Source organism: Lissotriton vulgaris, chromosome 10, assembly GCF_964263255.1.
Source record: "Lissotriton vulgaris chromosome 10, aLisVul1.2, whole genome shotgun sequence".
Taxonomy (NCBI): domain Eukaryota; kingdom Metazoa; phylum Chordata; class Amphibia; order Caudata; family Salamandridae; genus Lissotriton; species Lissotriton vulgaris.
This window is the reverse complement of record NC_141698.1, coordinates 1028167798-1028186939: the sequence shown is the minus strand read 5'-3', so window position 1 is coordinate 1028186939 and position 19142 is coordinate 1028167798. Positions and strand designations below refer to the sequence as shown.

General features: G+C 42.8%; 1 protein-coding gene across 3 annotated transcripts in view; it reads left to right on the top strand.

Annotated features, from left to right (window-relative positions):
* The window catches only part of CPNE4 (copine 4), a 1444425-nt gene that overhangs the window by 865226 nt on the left and 560057 nt on the right, over positions 1-19142 (top strand). For all 3 annotated transcript variants that reach the window (XM_086942069.1, XM_086942068.1, XM_086942067.1), the window contains one exon: positions 2719-2808. In XM_086942069.1, the coding sequence (XP_086798195.1) occupies positions 2719-2808 (90 nt within the window). The remainder of the gene's footprint in view (positions 1-2718; positions 2809-19142) is intronic.

Here is a 19142-nt window from a genome sequence, read left to right as displayed (position 1 = left end):
AAGGAAAGGGCATAGTATATGCAAATGGAATATACAGCATAGTCCCAACCAGGGAAATACAACTTCAAGGGTAGAAAAAAAATGTAGTAAGTAACTCAGATTTACAAAACGTGAAATAGTTTTGATTGAAGGTGCCCTTCACTGTATAACTGCCTTGTTTGTTTATGGGTTGCCATTTTAGGGCACAGCATACTCCTACTCTTTGTCACCAACTTGAACCATCTCCATCACATGATAGACCATGTAGTGCCAGCATCTGAACATGGACAGGAACTTACAAGGAATTGGCATGTAGATTGAGGTGATGTTGATGGAGCAGTGGAGTGTGTAGCCGGTGTCATTGCCACTGTTGCAGCCCAGGAGTACAGAAGGCACATTATCTCCATGTACTAGTCAGAAAGCTTTGACCAATATCGTTTGTGACTCTTTCTCTTAAACCACCACTGGCCTTTCAGAACCTGCTCTCAGGGAACCAATAGTCATGTCTACCACTGTGGTTTAAAAGTTTTCCAAACCCAAAGCCTGGTGGAATGGCCCAAGCAAGGACTACTATGTTCTATGTTGAAGACACTCGCCCGCTCTTTTAGTGACATGCTTCATCATTGGGTCTCGTCCTGATCCCTATAAACTCGGGCTCGATCATATTTCAGGGAGCACATTTGATAGATACCACTGAGACACCCCATTTTTCCTTTAATATTAGGTGCCCTAGATATGGATACAACTAATGTATGGATGCTGATAGGAACTATTCCCCTTGCACTCTCTCTGAAGTCAATATGTTTCAGCCTGATTCTGTGGTCTCCCTGGGTCCTAGGCTTTCATCAGGACATTAAAAATATCACATTACAAATCACTGTTTTGTTCTGTCTCTAGCAGTTGGAGAGTCACAAATGGACAAAACACTTAGACATACAGGTTTACTTTGTCCTGGTTTTAAAGCACCGTCTAGTGACTATTATTTAGAGCGCTGCCACTTAGGAAAAGTGAGGAGAACATGTCCCTGTAGTGACACTTACTCCAAGGGACCATGTGGCCGAATCACCTATTTGGACCCGCTGCATTCCCGAAGGCAGGTGCAGGGGTACTTGGAGAGGCAGCGGGCGCAATTAGTCATTAGTCACTAACAGCAAAAATTGCCTCTAAAACTCATTGCAATGTCGTCAAAGGTATGAACTTGGGGCAACCATCATACCCCAAATACTTGAGTAACTGCAGGAGTTAAATTAACTAGGATCACATTTTTACTGTCTAAGCATTCTGAAATCCAAAAAGTTACAAACTATTCAACAAGTCCACTATACACTGAGATTCTGAAATTATTTGCCTGATAACAACCACCTGTTCCCTAACTTAAGTCTTTGAAAAAAAAACATCTCTACAAAGTCGACCTTCCAAAGAAAAAACTTTACTGAAACATTCCAACACATTTCATCCGATTAGCCAATGATTTACTGTGACTTACTCCTAGAGTACTCCTGGCCTATTCCTGAATTCAAGAGCTTACATTTTCAAAGACCTTATGTATAGAATTTAAGAGTAAGCAAAGAGAAGTAAGTTACAGCAAATTCTTGGTGAATTGGACTTCAAGTTATATTCATTATGTCACTGAATTCCAGGAGTAAGCAAGGCTTACTCCTGGAATTCAGCAGTAGGTCAGGAGTGCTGTAAAGTTAAGGGTAGGACACACGTGCTCATAGTAAAATCTTAGTGACTAAGTTCCTTGCTTTTCACCTTAGTAATACAAGAGGACACAATCAATGCATATGTTCCACGCTTACCATATGGTGTGAGTCAGCTCCCAGTGCTTTCTGACTTTGGTCTAAGGTAAATGCCATTTGTTTTTTTCAGTTACCTTCAAAATTAGAAATGTGTGTCTAAGACCAAAGATTAGCAATCATATATATATCATCAGTGAGCTATCAAATGTCAGCATGCTTGGCTGACCCCTCAACCTCACTCTTAGGGCAGCACATCTTGAGTGCTTCCCTCAACTCACACTTTTCAGCCACCATCGCCCAAAAGTATCTGCCAAGATAGCTGAGTGGGTAAGCGCCTGCTGCTGAGATTTATGCGCACATTGGATATCACGCTGTCAAACGTTGGCAGGGCTGACTCACCGTTCACCCTTCGAAGCTGACAAAATGATTTGGCATTCATAGTAATTTCAAATTTTTTATAAATGTTTTTGCTTGTTCATATGTCGGTCCACCTTGTGCCTCTAAAATAATATTAATAAAAATAATATGACAATAATAATAAAAACGACAATAATAATAATAATGACAGTAATAATAACAATAATAGTAATAATAATAATAATAATAATAATAATAATAATAATACAAATACTACTAATAATACGATGGTAATAATAATAATAATAATAATAATAATAATAATAATAATAATAATAATAATAATAATAATAATGATAATAATGTATAATAATAATAATAACAATAATTCGGTAAGATTGTTTGTGTTAATTATTATTGTTATTAATGATGGCGATTATAATAATAATAGTATTGGTTATATCATACAGATATAATTTTCATTATAATCAGTATTACCATTTTCATACCCATCATTATCATGGTTGCAATTCTTAAAAGTGTTTTCATAATGTCACTCTTTCAAGTAATTTCCACTTTTCATCTATTGTATTATTCCTACTTCTGCTTCACATTAAATATTTTATTTTTTCTGCCCCAGGTTGTGATGAACAACTTGAATCCTGCCTGGAAAACATTTAAAGTCTCTTTAAATTCCCTGTGCAGTGGAGATCACGAGCGGAGGCTGAAGGTAAGGTTTGGGCGTAAATCGCTGTGTACCGGGGGCAATGGGAGGATTTACGACAGACGTGCCTTTACTCCTGCAGGATGTGGGGGATCAGGCCTTACTGGTCCCCAGGCGCCCAAAATCAATGCAAAATTCATTTGCAGTCCAATTCCGGTACTGGTGGTAAATTACAACCAGGCTGGTTTGCTTCTCTGCATAAGAACAGCATTCAGAGAAATTTACATCCTCAACGTGTCTCATGTTTTATTTAAGAGTAGAAAACAGACATTGTCCAGAATGTGTGCACAATTTACTACCTTTGCAGCCCCTATGTTTTATTTGTTTATTTTCCATGTTTTATAAAGTGGAAGCTAGACCCAGGAAAACTGTTGTATCTTGCCTGATCCCTACAACAATACCTCCTTCAGTGGCTCTCAGTAAAAGTTCAAAATAAAGGCATAAGCAAATAGTATGCAGATTCCATCTTTTGCCAACCTTTTGTTGTCCGTCTTTGGCCATATACAGTATTTAAATATTAGAATATATTTATTTTTACCTGTAGTTTATCAGATGCTGATTTTTCTTGCATTATTTTTACATTAGTTTATAAATGAGTATTTCGCATATTGGTCATCCCGAAATGGGGTATGCATTAGCCCCATAGGGTGACACTGTAGTAACACTTGCATCAAGAGTCCCAGACGGTGTCTAGCACCTAACATGCCTACCGGCACCCCTGCATTCAAATGTACTTCAAGAGACCTCCTTAGCATTTTGCTTGGTCTGATTGTCAGGGTGTTGGTGCGCTTCAGGTTCATCTAGCTGCATCTACAGGAGAACTCAATTTTTTAAAGAAACCTTGTTGCTTAAAAGAATCTGCACAGAATTACAAATTCTCTCTCGCAGTCCAGTGTTACTCTCACCACCGCCAACCAGGATTAACGCCTGAATATCTACTGCAGCTCACCAGCTATAAGTAGCTCATGTGACCTTGCACTATCACCTAGGAGGCCTTTGCAGTCCCATTTTAGCCACAAGGTGTCACTGTAGACCCAGAGGGGAGATATATTGATGTATGCAGCTGTATCAATTGAAATGATCACAGAATACAAAGCAAGGAACCTGCATATACAAAAAAAGCCATTTGCTTTGCTATACAATACCATTAGCAAAGCAAATGGCTTTAACTTAATCAAAGGCGAGACCTATTGCATTTTCAATGCTTGTTATTACTTTCAACCATGCTGCACAGTAGCAACGTTGTTGTAGTACATTCCAAAAAAGACACATTGACAAAGCTGAATAGGTCTGGTATTTGGCTTCCAGAAAAGTTTTTTGCCATGTTCTACTGCAGCCATTCTGCTGTACAACATGCCTTAATGTCTAACCCAATAGTTCTCACATAGACAGGGCCTACTCTCTTTGCCAATGCCTGTTTCAGTTTGTTCTGAAATTGCAGATTGTTCCCCTCAAGCACCTCACAGAACTATAGAGGGTGTTGATTCTATCTGCAGCTGAGCATTGCATGTCTCACGCACTGATGTGACATATGTGACTTTCTAGCAGCACCCAAACATTTTTTTTAAATACACGCACTTGCCTTAAATTCGCTCTTTTTGTCGAGTCAGGGGAGCTGGCGATATCATTATTAAAATAGCTTACCCAGACTTTCCTTAATTGTGCATTTTTTTGCAGAAAGGCTTTTTGTATCAACCTTGTTTAATGTGTAATAAGTGTATGCACCGAATACAAAGCACTGACTTAGTGCCTCTGAGAATTAAAAATAAAGCATTAAGCTGTGATGTAAAATGGAAGGAAGAAGGAGATAACCATATAGTGGCTGAACTGCACAATGTAAAACTTGGAAACCTTGCACCAGTCCTGATTGCCAGTTGACCACATTGTGTGATCCTAGGCAATTACAGTTTTCATAGTGCCTCCTTTTCCTTCATCACAAAAGAGCATTTTGAAATGCATCAGCTCACGGTGTAAGCACGTATAAGGAGGGGGCTTGCCTTTAGGTTCACAAAGAATGTTTATTCCCCTTTGTGGAATAAACTACCAGAGACACTGCGCAAAGAGTGCGCCCTTCTTCCTTTTAGGAAGAAGTTAAAAACGGTTCTTAGCCTAGAGGCCTGGGGCTCTTGTTAATGCTAACCCCGCTGCATCTGTGGGCTAGGCTGTGCCACTCTCTTTCTGATAGCGCTTAGAGACCTGCTGGTGATAATTGTGCTCTATAAATGAAAATAAAAAATACAAATATAAATGTTCGTCACGGCCGAGGGGGCATACATGGTTCTATGCACATGTTTGGAATCTGTACCTTGTAATATCGACCTCGGTACAATGATGTAATCTAATACACTAACATGAAATGCCTCGCGTTGTAAAGAATTGCACACCAATAACAAGAGCCAAGATGCAACTAGACTCTCGGCTGTAGTTGCACAGTGACAGGCCTCTTGTAACTAGTGAACAGGAAATTTCACCAACCGAACAGCAAAGTTCATTTTTTGTGCGTATTTGTGTGTATGTACGTGCGTGCGTTCGTGTATGCAGTTTTATATTGTACAAACTTAACCTGAAGGTATCAGAGCACTTTACATGACCATCAGTTGCATTAGACAGACAGACACATTAATTTTCTAAATGTTGTTTTTAGGCATCAGAGAGATTTAGTGATTTTCACAGAATCACAAAATGCTTGAGCCTCCCATCAGACTTGAACCCGGTTCCCCTTATTCAAAGTCGCCCACTCCGACTGTTAAGATACATCCTCTCTAATAACGGATCTCCCCCGTGTAAAACTGGCACACCCCTAATGGCGTCAAGTGAGAGGTTAAGTAACACCCCCATGTCGTGTTCCCAGGTTTGGGGTGTGGAGGTGGCCGGGGTGGTGGTGAAATGCCCCGTGCTGCAGCGCCCATGCTGCGAGTGCGCAGTCCAAGCACCGCAGCGTCTGCAAGAAGGATCTGGGCCCCTTGACTGATGTTTGAGTTCTAAATGACAGCAACACCCAGAGTTCAGTGGGCACGTCAAGCCTGTGGGCCCCGGTGCCACTGCACCTGATGCACCAGTCGCCTCTGGAAACATCGGGATATCTGCCGGCTCGTTGAAGCTTTGCAGTGCTGATCCTGTGCAGCGCGACCACACAAGCTGCAGCGAGAGTGCGCGCAGCGCCGACACTCACCTGGGGTTTGCGCGGCTGCCGGCCCGCGTACGCCTCCTGTCCCAGCACGTGTGCAACACAGGTAGGCTGTGGGGGCAGATCCTGTCTCTGCTGGTGATGGGGTTCGCAGGGGTGCACCCTGCGCGAGCTCGCACCTCTCTCCTCTGCTTTTCTCAGGGCTCGTTAGATGGGTGGCTCGAGCCGCTAGGGAGGCAGTAGTTAGGTTTTCTCCTTTGGTATTAAGATGGCGATGGAGGCCTGAGAGCTGAAGAAGGGCAGAAAGAGGGAGTGAACAACAGGGTTGCCACAGGAGAAAAGGGGTTTGAGGTGGTGCTCCTTGCTTGGAAATAATATTGGCCTTTGTTCACTAAGGTTTGGGCGGTGGGTCACACAGCGGTGCACAAATTTGCTCCGCCTTAACCAGCTTGTTTTTAATTGCGGCAGTGAAAAAAATTACTTTTTATTTTTGTGAGGTTTATATAGCGCGAACCAGACTAGAATCGGGTATCAGAGGGCTTTACATAGCACCAGTTGTATTACATGAGGGGAGGGGTGAGTCCGGGACTGCGTTTGGCGGCCGGGATGTGGTGACTGCATGAACTAGAGCAGTAATAGTCAGAGCCCCTATGCAGAAGCAGCTGACCGTCAGAGAGGGGTGCTGGAAGGTTATGGTGCTGGTCAGACGTCTCTGTCACACCACGGGGGCATTTACTTACATGCCACCATCACCTTTGTTTGCTCACAAATGCCAATAGGCTCGCAGGAATAAGACCTCCCAATTCCAATTCAATGTATTTATTTTGTTTTGGAACTCCGACGGAGGTCCACAAAAACACACTGACAATTTAAAAAGACAGACATTCCATACAGTACAAAATTCCTTCCTTATACATTACTATAACATGATATCAAACATAGTGTGAAATGTGCAAATAAGCAATGATACGTAAAACAATCACATGACCGGCCAATAACATTTCTTATATACATAGTAAGTAATGTGCAGATGATGCAATGAATACGTGAAACTATTAAATAGCCAACCAGTAGATATTAAAACAAAACCAGGGTACTACTGTTAGACAAAATTCTAGTAAATAGGCAAAAATGTTCTAAAAAATTGGTATATCTTAAAACAAAACATTTTATTCGGGGGTGACAAAACCAGAGAACGTGCATCCTGAGCAGAGTGAATATTACAGTTGATAAATACTGGTTTTAAAAACACTCGCCTGGCAATTTGCAGCTTTGAACATGCAAATAAAACCTGATTAAGATCTTGGATTTGCAACTGGCACAGTTCACAGATTCTCTTCTCTCTAGGTGTTTTATCCCAGATGCCAGTGACGTCTCTTAAAGGCAGCAGATTAATTCTCAGTAGGAGTATCAGCCTTCTAATCCCATGAGGGATATTCCAAGTTAAATAAGGCTGTGGTTTATTCCCCAATGTACTCCCACTGACCGCCACATTACTGGACCTAGATTTACTTAAAGCGATGTCTCTGGCTAAACTAAGACCTCCCAAACTCAGCGATAACAGTCTGCCCTAACAACTGCAGACGTGCTGTGTGCACCATTTTTAAAACAAACAGGGCGCTTGGTAAACAAGGGAGCAGTAGGGGAGGGGAGGGGTGAGTCTGGGACTGCGTTCGTCGGCCGGGATGCGTGCGCATGTTAATGCACACTTTAAAAAAAAAATAAAACAATTTCGATGTCTAGGCTAAAGGATACTGAAGTTAGGCTGTGCTGCTTCCGGAATGAACAGAAGTTACGTATGGCATGAAGAACCAGGAATGAGGCTGCTAACAAAAAGAATACATAAGTTAACGAATCGCAAGGCACGAGAAACTAACCAGCAATGGGCAGAGTTTCAACACCCATATGGATTACCAGATGTCTCGGAGAGACAGCGCATGCACGCTGCCTCGCCGAGACCTAAAAATGGCTTTGTTGGGCGTATTCTGTGTAGATAATCAGAGGGATATGTCATTTACTTTCAAACATCTCTTTTTTTACAGACATGTGCTATTGAAGTTATTGCAATGTGTCTTGAAGGGGGTATGTAATGAATACAGAAAACTATACAACATTTACGAGTATTCACACATATAATAGTAGGCAGAAGGCAGTTCAATATCACATCATTGTATACAAGCACTTTCAAGATCTCAATCACAGTTTAGGAACTTCAGTTTCACACAAATTACTGAAATCGCCTTTTAGAGTAATTAGTACACTGTTTCATTGACGGAGTTAACAAGGGAAGTAGCGGGCCTGGTGTATTGCATCCCCAACGCACTGAGGGTTAATTGAGTATGCAGCCATTATCAGGTTCGCTTCAAAGGAGCCAGAATGTTAGCAGATGCCTTTCAAGGTTTTTTTAATAGTCCGCGCGGCTTTTCTGATGTTCGTACACATTATTTCATATCTTATGGGCCAGCTTCCAGAGTCATAGATCTGTGAAGTGTTTACATAATTCAAAGTTATTTTATTTATTTTATTTTATGTATTTATTTTTTAAGTTTTATATAGCGCTAGCTTGACGCGTGGGGTTCAGAGCGCTTTACATACACACAGGAGAAAAAAGAAAAGCATTACATACATACATACATTCTTATACAAGTAATTATTTTCTTATTCTTTAAAATGTGTTTAGATTTTTTAGCCAGCTCTCTATGCCGTCTGTTGCCAGAATGGGGCATTTAACAGGGTTTTAGGTTTCTGGTGAAGTGTGCATTCATTCGAGGTAGACATGGCAATACCCTAGAGCCCAAATGTATTCTAGTTTAGTGCTCAAATGAGACTAAGCTAAGTTGCATACAAAGGGCAGCACTGATCCGCTTTCGATCACAAAAGCTACTTTGTAACACAAGTTGTTACAACCGAAGTGCTAAAAAGGCTTAGCTCTTTCTTTTGCAGGACCAGTAGCCCTGCTGATATATCCAAATGGAGAGAGAGTGTGTGTGTTGGGGGGGGAAGGGGGGAACAAACAGTTCAGATGCAAAGCCAATCAACTAAAATAGTGTTACCAAGGGTTGTCCGAAACCAATGTCACATGAGCTTCTATTTTCACAAAGGAGAGGAAGATGTTGGCAGTCAAGCAGTATGTTCCCTGACGAAGGACCAAATGGGTCCGAAATGCATTGGATAAATAAACAAACTGCTTGAATGGAACCATGCTTTAGTACGTGTTTTTGGTCAAGAGGTTCGGATGGCCCGCCATCACATGAGAAACTTGGGAAATTTGCATTTGCCTTGCATGAGGAGGAGCTCAAGAAAGTTAAATAAAAGCAAAGTGATTGCGCAGCGCATTATAAAAGGATTAAGATATGAAGAGAAAAAGTTTAAGATGAAATAATGTAAGCAGATGCATTGTCGAAAATGAGGCTGTCGCCGCTGAAGTGGGGTTAAAGGAATACCCCACAATTTTGGGGTTTGTCTGAAACCAAGCCAAATAATGAGCAAATGGATTACTGCATGGTATTCGCCAGCGTGATATGTCGAATTTTTATGACATTAGACAGTTTATGTGTCTTACTCTTCGCCTATTAATGTGTTGGATTTTGTATCTGAGGCTGTACTTCGACTTTAAAGGGCATATTATCAAGAACGGCGTTAAAATTATCGCTGGTTTAGTGGCAGAAAACTGCAGCTAAAGCGGCAATAATGGGCCTGATAATATGCCCTTGAGAATTCCCATAGAAGCCCATGTTCACGCCAGAACCTGGGCTTCTATGAGACTTCCCAAGGGCATATTATGAAGCCCATTAGCGCCGCTTTAGCGACAGTTTCCTGCTGCTAAATCGGCGATAATACTAACGCTGTTTCTTGATAATATGCCCCTAAGTTTCATGCAAGATGCCACTGTCTCACATATATTCCATAGTAGTGTTAGTGTGGTGCTAAGCACTCATTTTTTTGCACAAGTGCTGCCAAGGACATCATCTGCACATGACTCGTTGTGGCTCATTTGCTAGAAAACCTTCTCCTCATTCGTACGGTGTAGTGCTGGAATTATTCACTTCCTGAATGATAGTAAATCTGGACCTATGTTTTATGAGAAGGAAGAACTGTTTTCAATAATGTCTTAGAAGATGTGGACTGAGAAGCGCTGGAACTGGGGAGCCAATCATGTCTCTCTAGTTTCATCTTGTTAGCAGATATTAAACATCACCATGGGTATCTGACTGGCACCACTTGGAAGCAAGTTGACTGATGGTTGTTCGTCAGAACATGAATTTTCTACTTCTAAGCCAACACCAGAACTTCAGGAGGTCTCCTTCTGGGATTATATAAGCCGTCAATGTTGTTCAAAGAATCAGACCTTGAATCAGCAGGGATAGTTTCCAAATATTTTCTGAAGTTCTGAGTGATAAACCTCAGTCTACTAGGAGGCGAGTGGGTCTAAAAGACTATAGTGGAGTATCGGGGTGAGGTAGCTGTACAGTGCACTAGGCATGTTTCCATTGAGAACTCAACTTTAATAGGAATAAGGCTGGGTTCCATAGAGCAGGGGCAATAAAGTTTGTGTATTTCAGGCGGAATATCAGATAATCACAACTGTGATAAAAACCACGATTGACTAGAGGACAAAACATGCACATTGATTCATCCTGAAGGAACATGATGAGGGTGCGATAAATGGCAAAGTTGTCTCCAATGGAGATGATTCATTGTCATCTGCTTATGGTATTATGGAGAAGCCAAAGTATTGTACCAGGTATGCCAGAGGGGCTATATAAATATTGGATAGAGTGGGCTAATAGAGGATCCCTGTGCTACTCTGCAATATAGGTGTAAGTGCTCAAATTAAAAAGTGCTTGAGATTAATACAGTAGGGGAAAAACTAAAATTGAAATTACTTCCTGTGAGTTTCTGATAGCAATCTCAAGGTTTAGGGGGGAGTAGATCTCTCAAATGATGTTGAGGTCCTAAATGTAACTCATTGGGTTGGGGTGTGAGTGTGGGGGAGGTAATGCACCGGCATCTTTCACATTTAACTCAGATACTAGAAGAGGATCAGTGCTCTCTATGGTTCATATTCAAAAAGAATGTTTTGATTTGCTCTGCATTCCGCCCATCAATTGTGTCTCTTTTGCTTTCTTGCCCAAAGTGCGCCGGGTATGCCCAGATGTGGGTCCATTGCTCACTGTGCCACTGAAATCAAGCCATCCTGGCTGAAGAGGGGTGAAACCCTGAAACCTGTCCTTAGGATACTTGTTTCCCGTCCAGGGAGGACCGGCTTGGCAGCTCGGGCAGGATTGTTCGCATGAGGCACAGGGTCAAGACTGATTTAAATATGGCCAGGTCTAAACAGGGGTGGCATGGTGAGCAAAAGAATAATAGATTTAACCCCGATTTCTTGACTGGGGGTGAATGTTTTGATTTGTTCTGCATTCCGTCCATCAATTGTGTGTCTTTTGGTTTCTTGTCCTAAGTGCGCCAGGTATGCCCAGACGTGAGTCCTGGGCTCACTGTGCCACTGGAATCAAGCTATCCTGGCTGAAGAGGGGTGAAACCCCGAAACCGGTCCTAGGATGCTTGTTTCCGGTCCGGGGAGGACACGGCTCGGCAGTTCGGGCTGGACTGTTCCCATGAGGCACATGGTCAAACATTTGCATATGGCCAGATCTAAACTGGGGTGGCATTGTGAGAAAAAGAATGATGGATTTATCCAGATCTCCTGACTCAGGGGTGAATGTTTTGATTTGTTCTGCATTCTGCCCACCAATTGTGTGTCTTTTGCTTTCTATGGGTCATAAGCAGTCCACATGCAAATTCCTATTTAATTTATTTAGCCAGACCTCCTGTAGCAGGAACACCACAAATTGATTCACTGGCACCATCTGTACATCCAGCTAATATATCCTCTGTAGAGCAACATAAAATCCATTGCCACATACCATTGACGTCAGGATTGTGGAAAATAATGCCTAATGTTTTCAGGAATGGTGAAGTTGCAAAAGTTCTCAGCGATCACTAATACGATCAATATGAATAAGATCATTATTGTTATTATTATTAGTAGCATCATTAGCAATAATAATAATAATAATTTAATTTTCGAGAAAGAAAGTAATTCCATAGAAGCATAAACATGTTTGCCTTCTGAACAGCAAGGACAGGATGTCCTGGGTACAATTTATGCTTGGAACATCTTTCAAAATTCTACTATAAACAGCAGAAGAGCTGTGGTGCACAAAGCCTCTTAACTGTGCATGTGGATAATGGCTTTATGTTGTTGGAGAATAATGCATAAATAATTGGTCCTTTGAGGATTATATATGTAGATGATAACACTGAAGGAAGAAGAATGGTTTTAATGAACTCGGATACCAGGATGTAGAATAGTACATGTACATATCATGCAAAATGCTCATCAGTACACTGGAAAAAAATAGATATTCTATGCTGGAGGTTTTTGAGGCTAAGTTCATCACCCCCAAGTGGGAAATGTGACAGCAAGTATCCCGTGACGTAGCCTGTCACCAGTTCCGTAAAACACTTCACTGTCTTGTCAGGGGTAGCAAGGGCTGTAATACTATACAATGTAGCTTAATTTGTAAAAAATAAGCGCCAGGGCTCTCGTTGGGAGGCCACTGCACCGTCTACCACATAATACCCCTACTATCGCCGCCAATGATAGTAACAACACATCTGCTAACCATCACACTCCTAAAAGTGTGATAACTCAGACTATTTCAGGCCGGCCCCCAAAGGTATAAGAATGGCTTGGGCAGCAGGTAATAGTAATTTCTAATGTATATCGAATTAACAATTAACTATTGTGGTCATCTCTAAATTAGCCCGAGCGCTCCACCTTGTGGCAGACTGTTACAAGTGCTGGTGTTGTTAATTAAGTACCGGTGCTGAGCACAGGAAACCATTGGCTCAAATTAAGCACTGAGAAAGTGCATTTTTGAGTGCAGTATGTATATGAGGTGACAAAGGGCATGCTTGAATGATCACTGATCTTCAAAACACAAATGGTATCAATAAACTCCACCACTCTGCCACTCTGCCCTAGCTCTGTCTACCAAATTAAGGGTTCCTTAGAGCAAACTCTCTAGGGTTCTATGAACTGCAGTCACAACAGTTCATACAAAGTCTTGTAAATGCTTGATGTGTATCTGTCATTGCTGACGGTGGCTTACACCAACCTTCAAAAAGATTTTTCTTTTCCAAAAACAAACCTTCACTTTGGGAGGTTTTTTTTAGAAAAGAAAAAACGAATGGCCTCCACACTATGGGAGTTTTCTTTGTTTTTACTGTCCCTCACCACCAGAATGTTTCTAGCAGTGACATACAGTTAAAAAAGGCCACCCAACTGCCCACCGTAAATAGGGTGTATGGTTGGATGGCTTACCTCCAATGGTCTGTGTTGCTTTGGAAAAAAACACAGTTGATGGACAGAATGCAGAACAATGTCTTACATTCACCCCAGTACAGAGATCTGGGCCTAAATCCATCGTTGTTTTTGCACTCCACACCACCCCAGTTCAGACATGGCCATATGCAAATCAGTCTGACCCTGTGCCTCATGGGAACAGTCCAGCCCGAACTACCAAGCCATGTCTTTCCCAGACCGGAATCTGTGCTGCTTTGAACCTTCGGAGGAAGGTTTACAGCAATGCAATAGATTTTACTCTGTCAGCAGAAACCTGGTGCTCCACACGACTCTAAGGGCCTGATTAGAAGTGGGTTGCTATTTTTCAACTCCTAGATAAACCCCTGTTTGTGCTAGGGATGGAATTACAAGTTGAGTGAATATTGAATGCATCTGATGATTATTGAATGCATTAAATATCTGAACCTTCGTTAAATTTCTGCAAGTCAAACCTGCCAAAATTTAACAGGGGAAAAGCATACGGTATTTACCGTATCATGTGAATTTTGGTGCCTTAAACACCAAAATCTACGTTATTCCATAGAATATCATAATAGGCGCTATTTATCTCACCCGCGAAATATTACATATCAGGTTTGATAAATAGCACCTTTAATTGTAAAGAATATCTAATTCGGGTGGATGGAGCAAGAATTTGTCGGGCATTGCAACTGAGTACCCTGCCCTTCAAACTATAAATCAGTCCTTAGGTTGTATTTTTGTAAAGTGGCCCAAACTTTTCAGCTTCAATAGCTTTCATTTACCAGGCTAGAGTCTGACCTTGTGAGTGGGCCAGCCGCTCAATTCCAGCTGGGGGGTTTTATCCAACAGGAGCCTACTGCAGAGCCGCTTCTTGTTCCACTCAATTACACTCCAACGAAAGCAAAGTCTGACCTCGCGATTAGGCCAGGCTTTCAATTCCTTTTATGGAATATTGCCGGCTTTAGGAGTAAATCAAAAAATGAGGACTGGCTGATGTCTCTTCAAAACTATGACATTATATGCTGTCAGGAAACCTGGGCGGTCTATCCTATTTTCATCAATGGATACAACTCATACTGTTTGAAAGGAATATAGCATGTTACATCGCATGTTATTACATCGCGTTCTATTACAACGCGGTTGTTAAAACGACCGCGTTGCTAGAACGCAATGCCTTTACATTGCATGTCATTAGATCGACTTGCAGTGGGGGGCGCGCTGGATTTAGGAAAAGTATATTTACTATTCCAACTCCAGCCTGCTCAATAGTAGGGAAGGGAAATTATACTATTCCTTAGGTTAGAGAGCCCCTACAGCAAGTCGATATAATGACGTTCGATGTAAAGGCATTGCGTTGTAACAATGCGGTCGTTACAACAAACGCATTGTAAAAGGAATGCAATGTAATGGCAGCATTGTAAACGCTGTTTCCCACTCAAAAAGCTATTAAGTCTCCAGCATGGAGAGGAAAAGGAGGCCTAGCTATTTTTGTTTCATGTGCTATTTAAAATCTTTCAGCCAAAGTCATAGTTACAAGACCATTTTATCAAATCCTGATATTACAAGTGAGACATTCTTTTTAATTGATTGTTGTAAACTACTATTGTAGCTTTTTTTTTTACACAGCCTGTGGAGATTGTACATGAATTAGGGCGGTCACTGTTAGACTCTGTGGACAGAAACCAGAACAGTGCAATTTAAATTATGTGGTCAGGAGATTTTAATTTTACTCTATGCCCTTATAGTTGCAAATGCGGATTCCTAATTCTACAGGGGGCTGTCATAACAATTTTAAACACGCAGCCTATGGTGAATCTTTTAACCAGTTAATTGTTAACACATAATCTCGGCTGTGCCTCACACTATTGTAACCTGGGTGAGCCAAGCCATCCAACGTTTACAGGGAGAAGAGAAGGGAGCATTATAGATGTTGTATATCTTACCGCAGACTTACGCAGGGAAGACCAGAAAATTGAATTCGGATTTGTGAGACCCTACCACCAATGGCTGACTGTTTATAGTTTAAAAATCCTTGCTTACTCATTGCAAGTAGAAAATATGCTTGGATCTGAATCTGGTATTTCCGGTCCAAACCATTATCCTGTATCTGGAAATCACAGGAAGCTTTGAATCTCTGAAATCTTTTCAGAGTTCAACATATTGATCTCATTTGCAAATTTCACAACATGTCAGCTGCTTATAAAAATTCACATACAGCTAGTAAGACTCAACAGTGGCAGCATCACCATCTTCTAAGAAGGAGTTAAAAATCAGCAGAATGAACCAACCGTCTCCATCCAACTTCTTTCAGTCTCAGGTCTCATAGACAGTGTCCAAGTCTTGGTCAACTGCATAGAGGACACTTCCTCATTATTATTATTTTTAGATTTTTTTGCATTTTCTATAGACGGTTGTCACCCTATGTCTTTTAAAATGATTTTTTTTAGTCGTCCCCTTTTATCTTTATAACATATGATCCTGTCAAACATTTTCTTTATGTATTTGGCATTTTCATATTGATTATTCCTCTTTTTAACTGACTTTCTTTGAACATTTAAAGTTATTCATTTACTGTATTATTGCTTGTCTAGCGACTGTACATATGCCACATGCACTTCATTTAGCCTGAAGAAGGTACTGCTGCTTGAGCCTAGCTACCAATGGTGGGCCAGGAAGTCCTCATGGAAACCAGTTTACTTTTCTAGGCTAGATTGTTTGGGACCTATAGGAGCTCAGTCCCAGCTAATATCAAGATTATGGACAGTCTCACCTATAGCCTAACATCCCAGTTCCCTTCATCTTTCTGTAAAATGACACACAATAGTGACAGCTTTAGAGAATTGTAAAGTTGCTCACTACTTCCCTCTGCTGGCCATTATGGGCCATTGTTCCAAGTTGTGACACCACCACCCAATGAGTGAAAGGACAGCAGTAATTTGAATAAAGAAGAAATTGTCTCTTAAGCAGGAGGGAGATACATTTCCCTTGATTCCTCCCCTTGCCAAGGAATTGAGCTCCCAGATTTCAAATCAGCATATTAATTGCTTGGGAGGCCAGGACAAGTCTCAGAGTAATTACTGTGTTTTTTGGCCACCCCAGTTTGAGCCTAGGTTGTGATTTGTAGTCAGATGAGCGACGCTAGTCATTGAAACTTTGTATTTTTAGTTCTAAAGAGCATCATTATTACTTGTATCGAGCGGTCCATGGCCTGATGTGATGGAATAACATAAACTGAAATGGTTCTTCCTGAGCCCTTCATGAGCCTTAATTCTTAGCAGCATGGGTCAGTAGAACCCGCACTTAACCTGTGGCCACCGGATGTCATGCTCTACGTCATGCCTCTTGGTAGACGTGTGCCAGCTCCAAGACAAGGGGGCATATTACCAACAACTAGCGATAATTATCGCTATGTTGGATTAGCGGCGATATTTTTATCGCCGAGCTACGGCGATTTTTATCGCTTAGGAACCTTGCTATTATCAAGGTTTATCTCCTAAGCAATAAAAATCGGCCAAAATGCATGAATATCGCTGAAAAGTCCGCGATATTCATGCATTACCGAGCTAATGCTCTTAGCCATGTTATCCACCTCCCATTGGATAACATGGCTAAGAACTGCTCAGGGCAGGTGTTAGCTTTTGGAGATATTCGCGCTTAGCGCGAATATCTCCAAAAGTTGGTAATAGGAGATAGCAATGTTAGCGACTGTTTCCAGTCGCTGACATCTTGGCACGCCCACTTTGCATCTCATTAGTGATAAATATCACTGACATGCTTTCAGCAGAAGCGGCCGCTCCACTCACTGCTCCCTGCCTCCTGGAAGTGGTATTGTAGACGCCTAGACCCGGTCTCACTCCCTGCCTGAGCCTGCATTTTTGAAAAGAAGCGCCTAGTCTGGGATTAGCGCTAGACCGCCGAGCATTCATTTAGATAAGTAGCATTAGTAGCGCTAGACCGCCGAGCATTTACTTAGACAAGTAGCATTTTTAAGAGAAGCGACTAGTCAGTAACGTGCTGCCTGAAAATACATTATTGCCTGCAATTGTGCTGTGATTTTGCATCGCGCTCGCCTCCATTGTGCCCCTGTGTTGTTTTGGGATTGCCTGCTTGCTGCTGCCATTTTGTTTGTTGTTGACTCCTTCCCCTGATCTCCACCCCGCCTCCCTGCAGACCCTCCCTCCCACTGATACTGACCTCGCTGCCCCACCTCTATCGCGCTGTGACCGTCCTGCTTTCAGCAGAAGTGGCCGCTCCACTCACTGCTCCCTGCCTCCTGGAAGTGATATTGTAGACGCCGAGACCCGGTCTCACTCCCTGCCTGAGCCTGCATTTTTGAAAAGAAGCGCCTAGTCTGGGATTAGCGCTAGACCGCCGAGCATTCATTTAGATAAGTAGCATTAGTAGCTCTAGACCGCCGAGCATTTACTTAGACAAGTAGCATTTTTAAGAGAAGCGACTAGTCAGTAACGTGCTGCCTGAAAATACATTATTGCCTGCAATTGTGCTGTGATTTTGCATCGCGCTCGCCTCCATTGTGCCCCTGTGTTGTTTTGGGATTGCCTGCTTGCTGCTGCCATTTTGTTTGTTGTTGACTCCTTCCCCTGATCTCCACCCCGCCTCCCTGCAGACCCTCCCTCCCACTGATACTGACCTCGCTGCCCCACCTCTATCGCGCTGTGACCGTCCTGCTTTCAGCAGAAGTGGCCGCTCCACTCACTGCTCCCTGCCTCCTGGAAGTGATATTGTAGACGCCGAGACCCGGTCTCACTCCCTGCCTGAGCCTGCATTTTTGAAAAGAAGCGCCTAGTCTGGGATTAGCGCTAGACCGCCGAGCATTCATTTAGATAAGTAGCATTAGTAGCGCTAGACCGCCGAGCATTTACTTAGACAAGTAGCATTTTTAGGAGAAGCGACTAGTCAGTAACGTGCTGCCTGAAAATACATTATTGCCTGCAATTGTGCTGTGATTTTGCATCGCGCTCGCCTCCATTGTGCCCCTGTGTTGTTTTGGGATTGCCTGCTTGCTGCTGCCATTTTGTTTGTTGTTGACTCCTTCCCCTGATCTCCACCCCGCCTCCCTGCAGACCCTCCCTCCCACTGATACTGACCTCGCTGCCCCACCTCTATCGCGCTGTGACCGTCCTGCTTTCAGCAGAAGTGGCCGCTCCACTCACTGCTCCCTGCCTCCTGGAAGTGATATTGTAGACGCCGAGACCCGGTCTCACTCCCTGCCTGAGCCTGCATTTTTGAAAAGAAGCGCCTAGTCTGGGATTAGCGCTAGACCGCCGAGCATTCATTTAGATAAGTAGCATTAGTAGCTCTAGACCGCCGAGCATTTACTTAGACAAGTAGCATTTTTAAGAGAAGCGACTAGTCAGTAACGTGCTGCCTGAAAATACATTATTGCCTGCAATTGTGCTGTGATTTTGCATCGCGCTCGCCTCCATTGTGCCCCTGTGTTGTTTTGGGATTGCCTGCTTGCTGCTGCCATTTTGTTTGTTGTTGACTCCTTCCCCTGATCTCACCCCGCCTCCCTGCAGACCCTCCCTCGCCCCTCCCCTTCCACTATCCACATATGTCAGATGCATTTGCGCGCAGCGTTCACGCGCAGCGATCGCGCCCCTTGCACGCCGAAGGTGCGCCAAAGGTAAGCCCGTCTACGCCCGTCCGCGCCTGGACCGTGCCCAGCTACAGACCCCCTGGCCCTCGTAATGCCCACCCCTCCCGCATTTCTTACGATGCCACCACCCTCCTAGCCCTTAACCCCGGCCGCTCCCCCTACTGCGCCCAAGCCGCTCCTGGACACACCCATGGACCCTT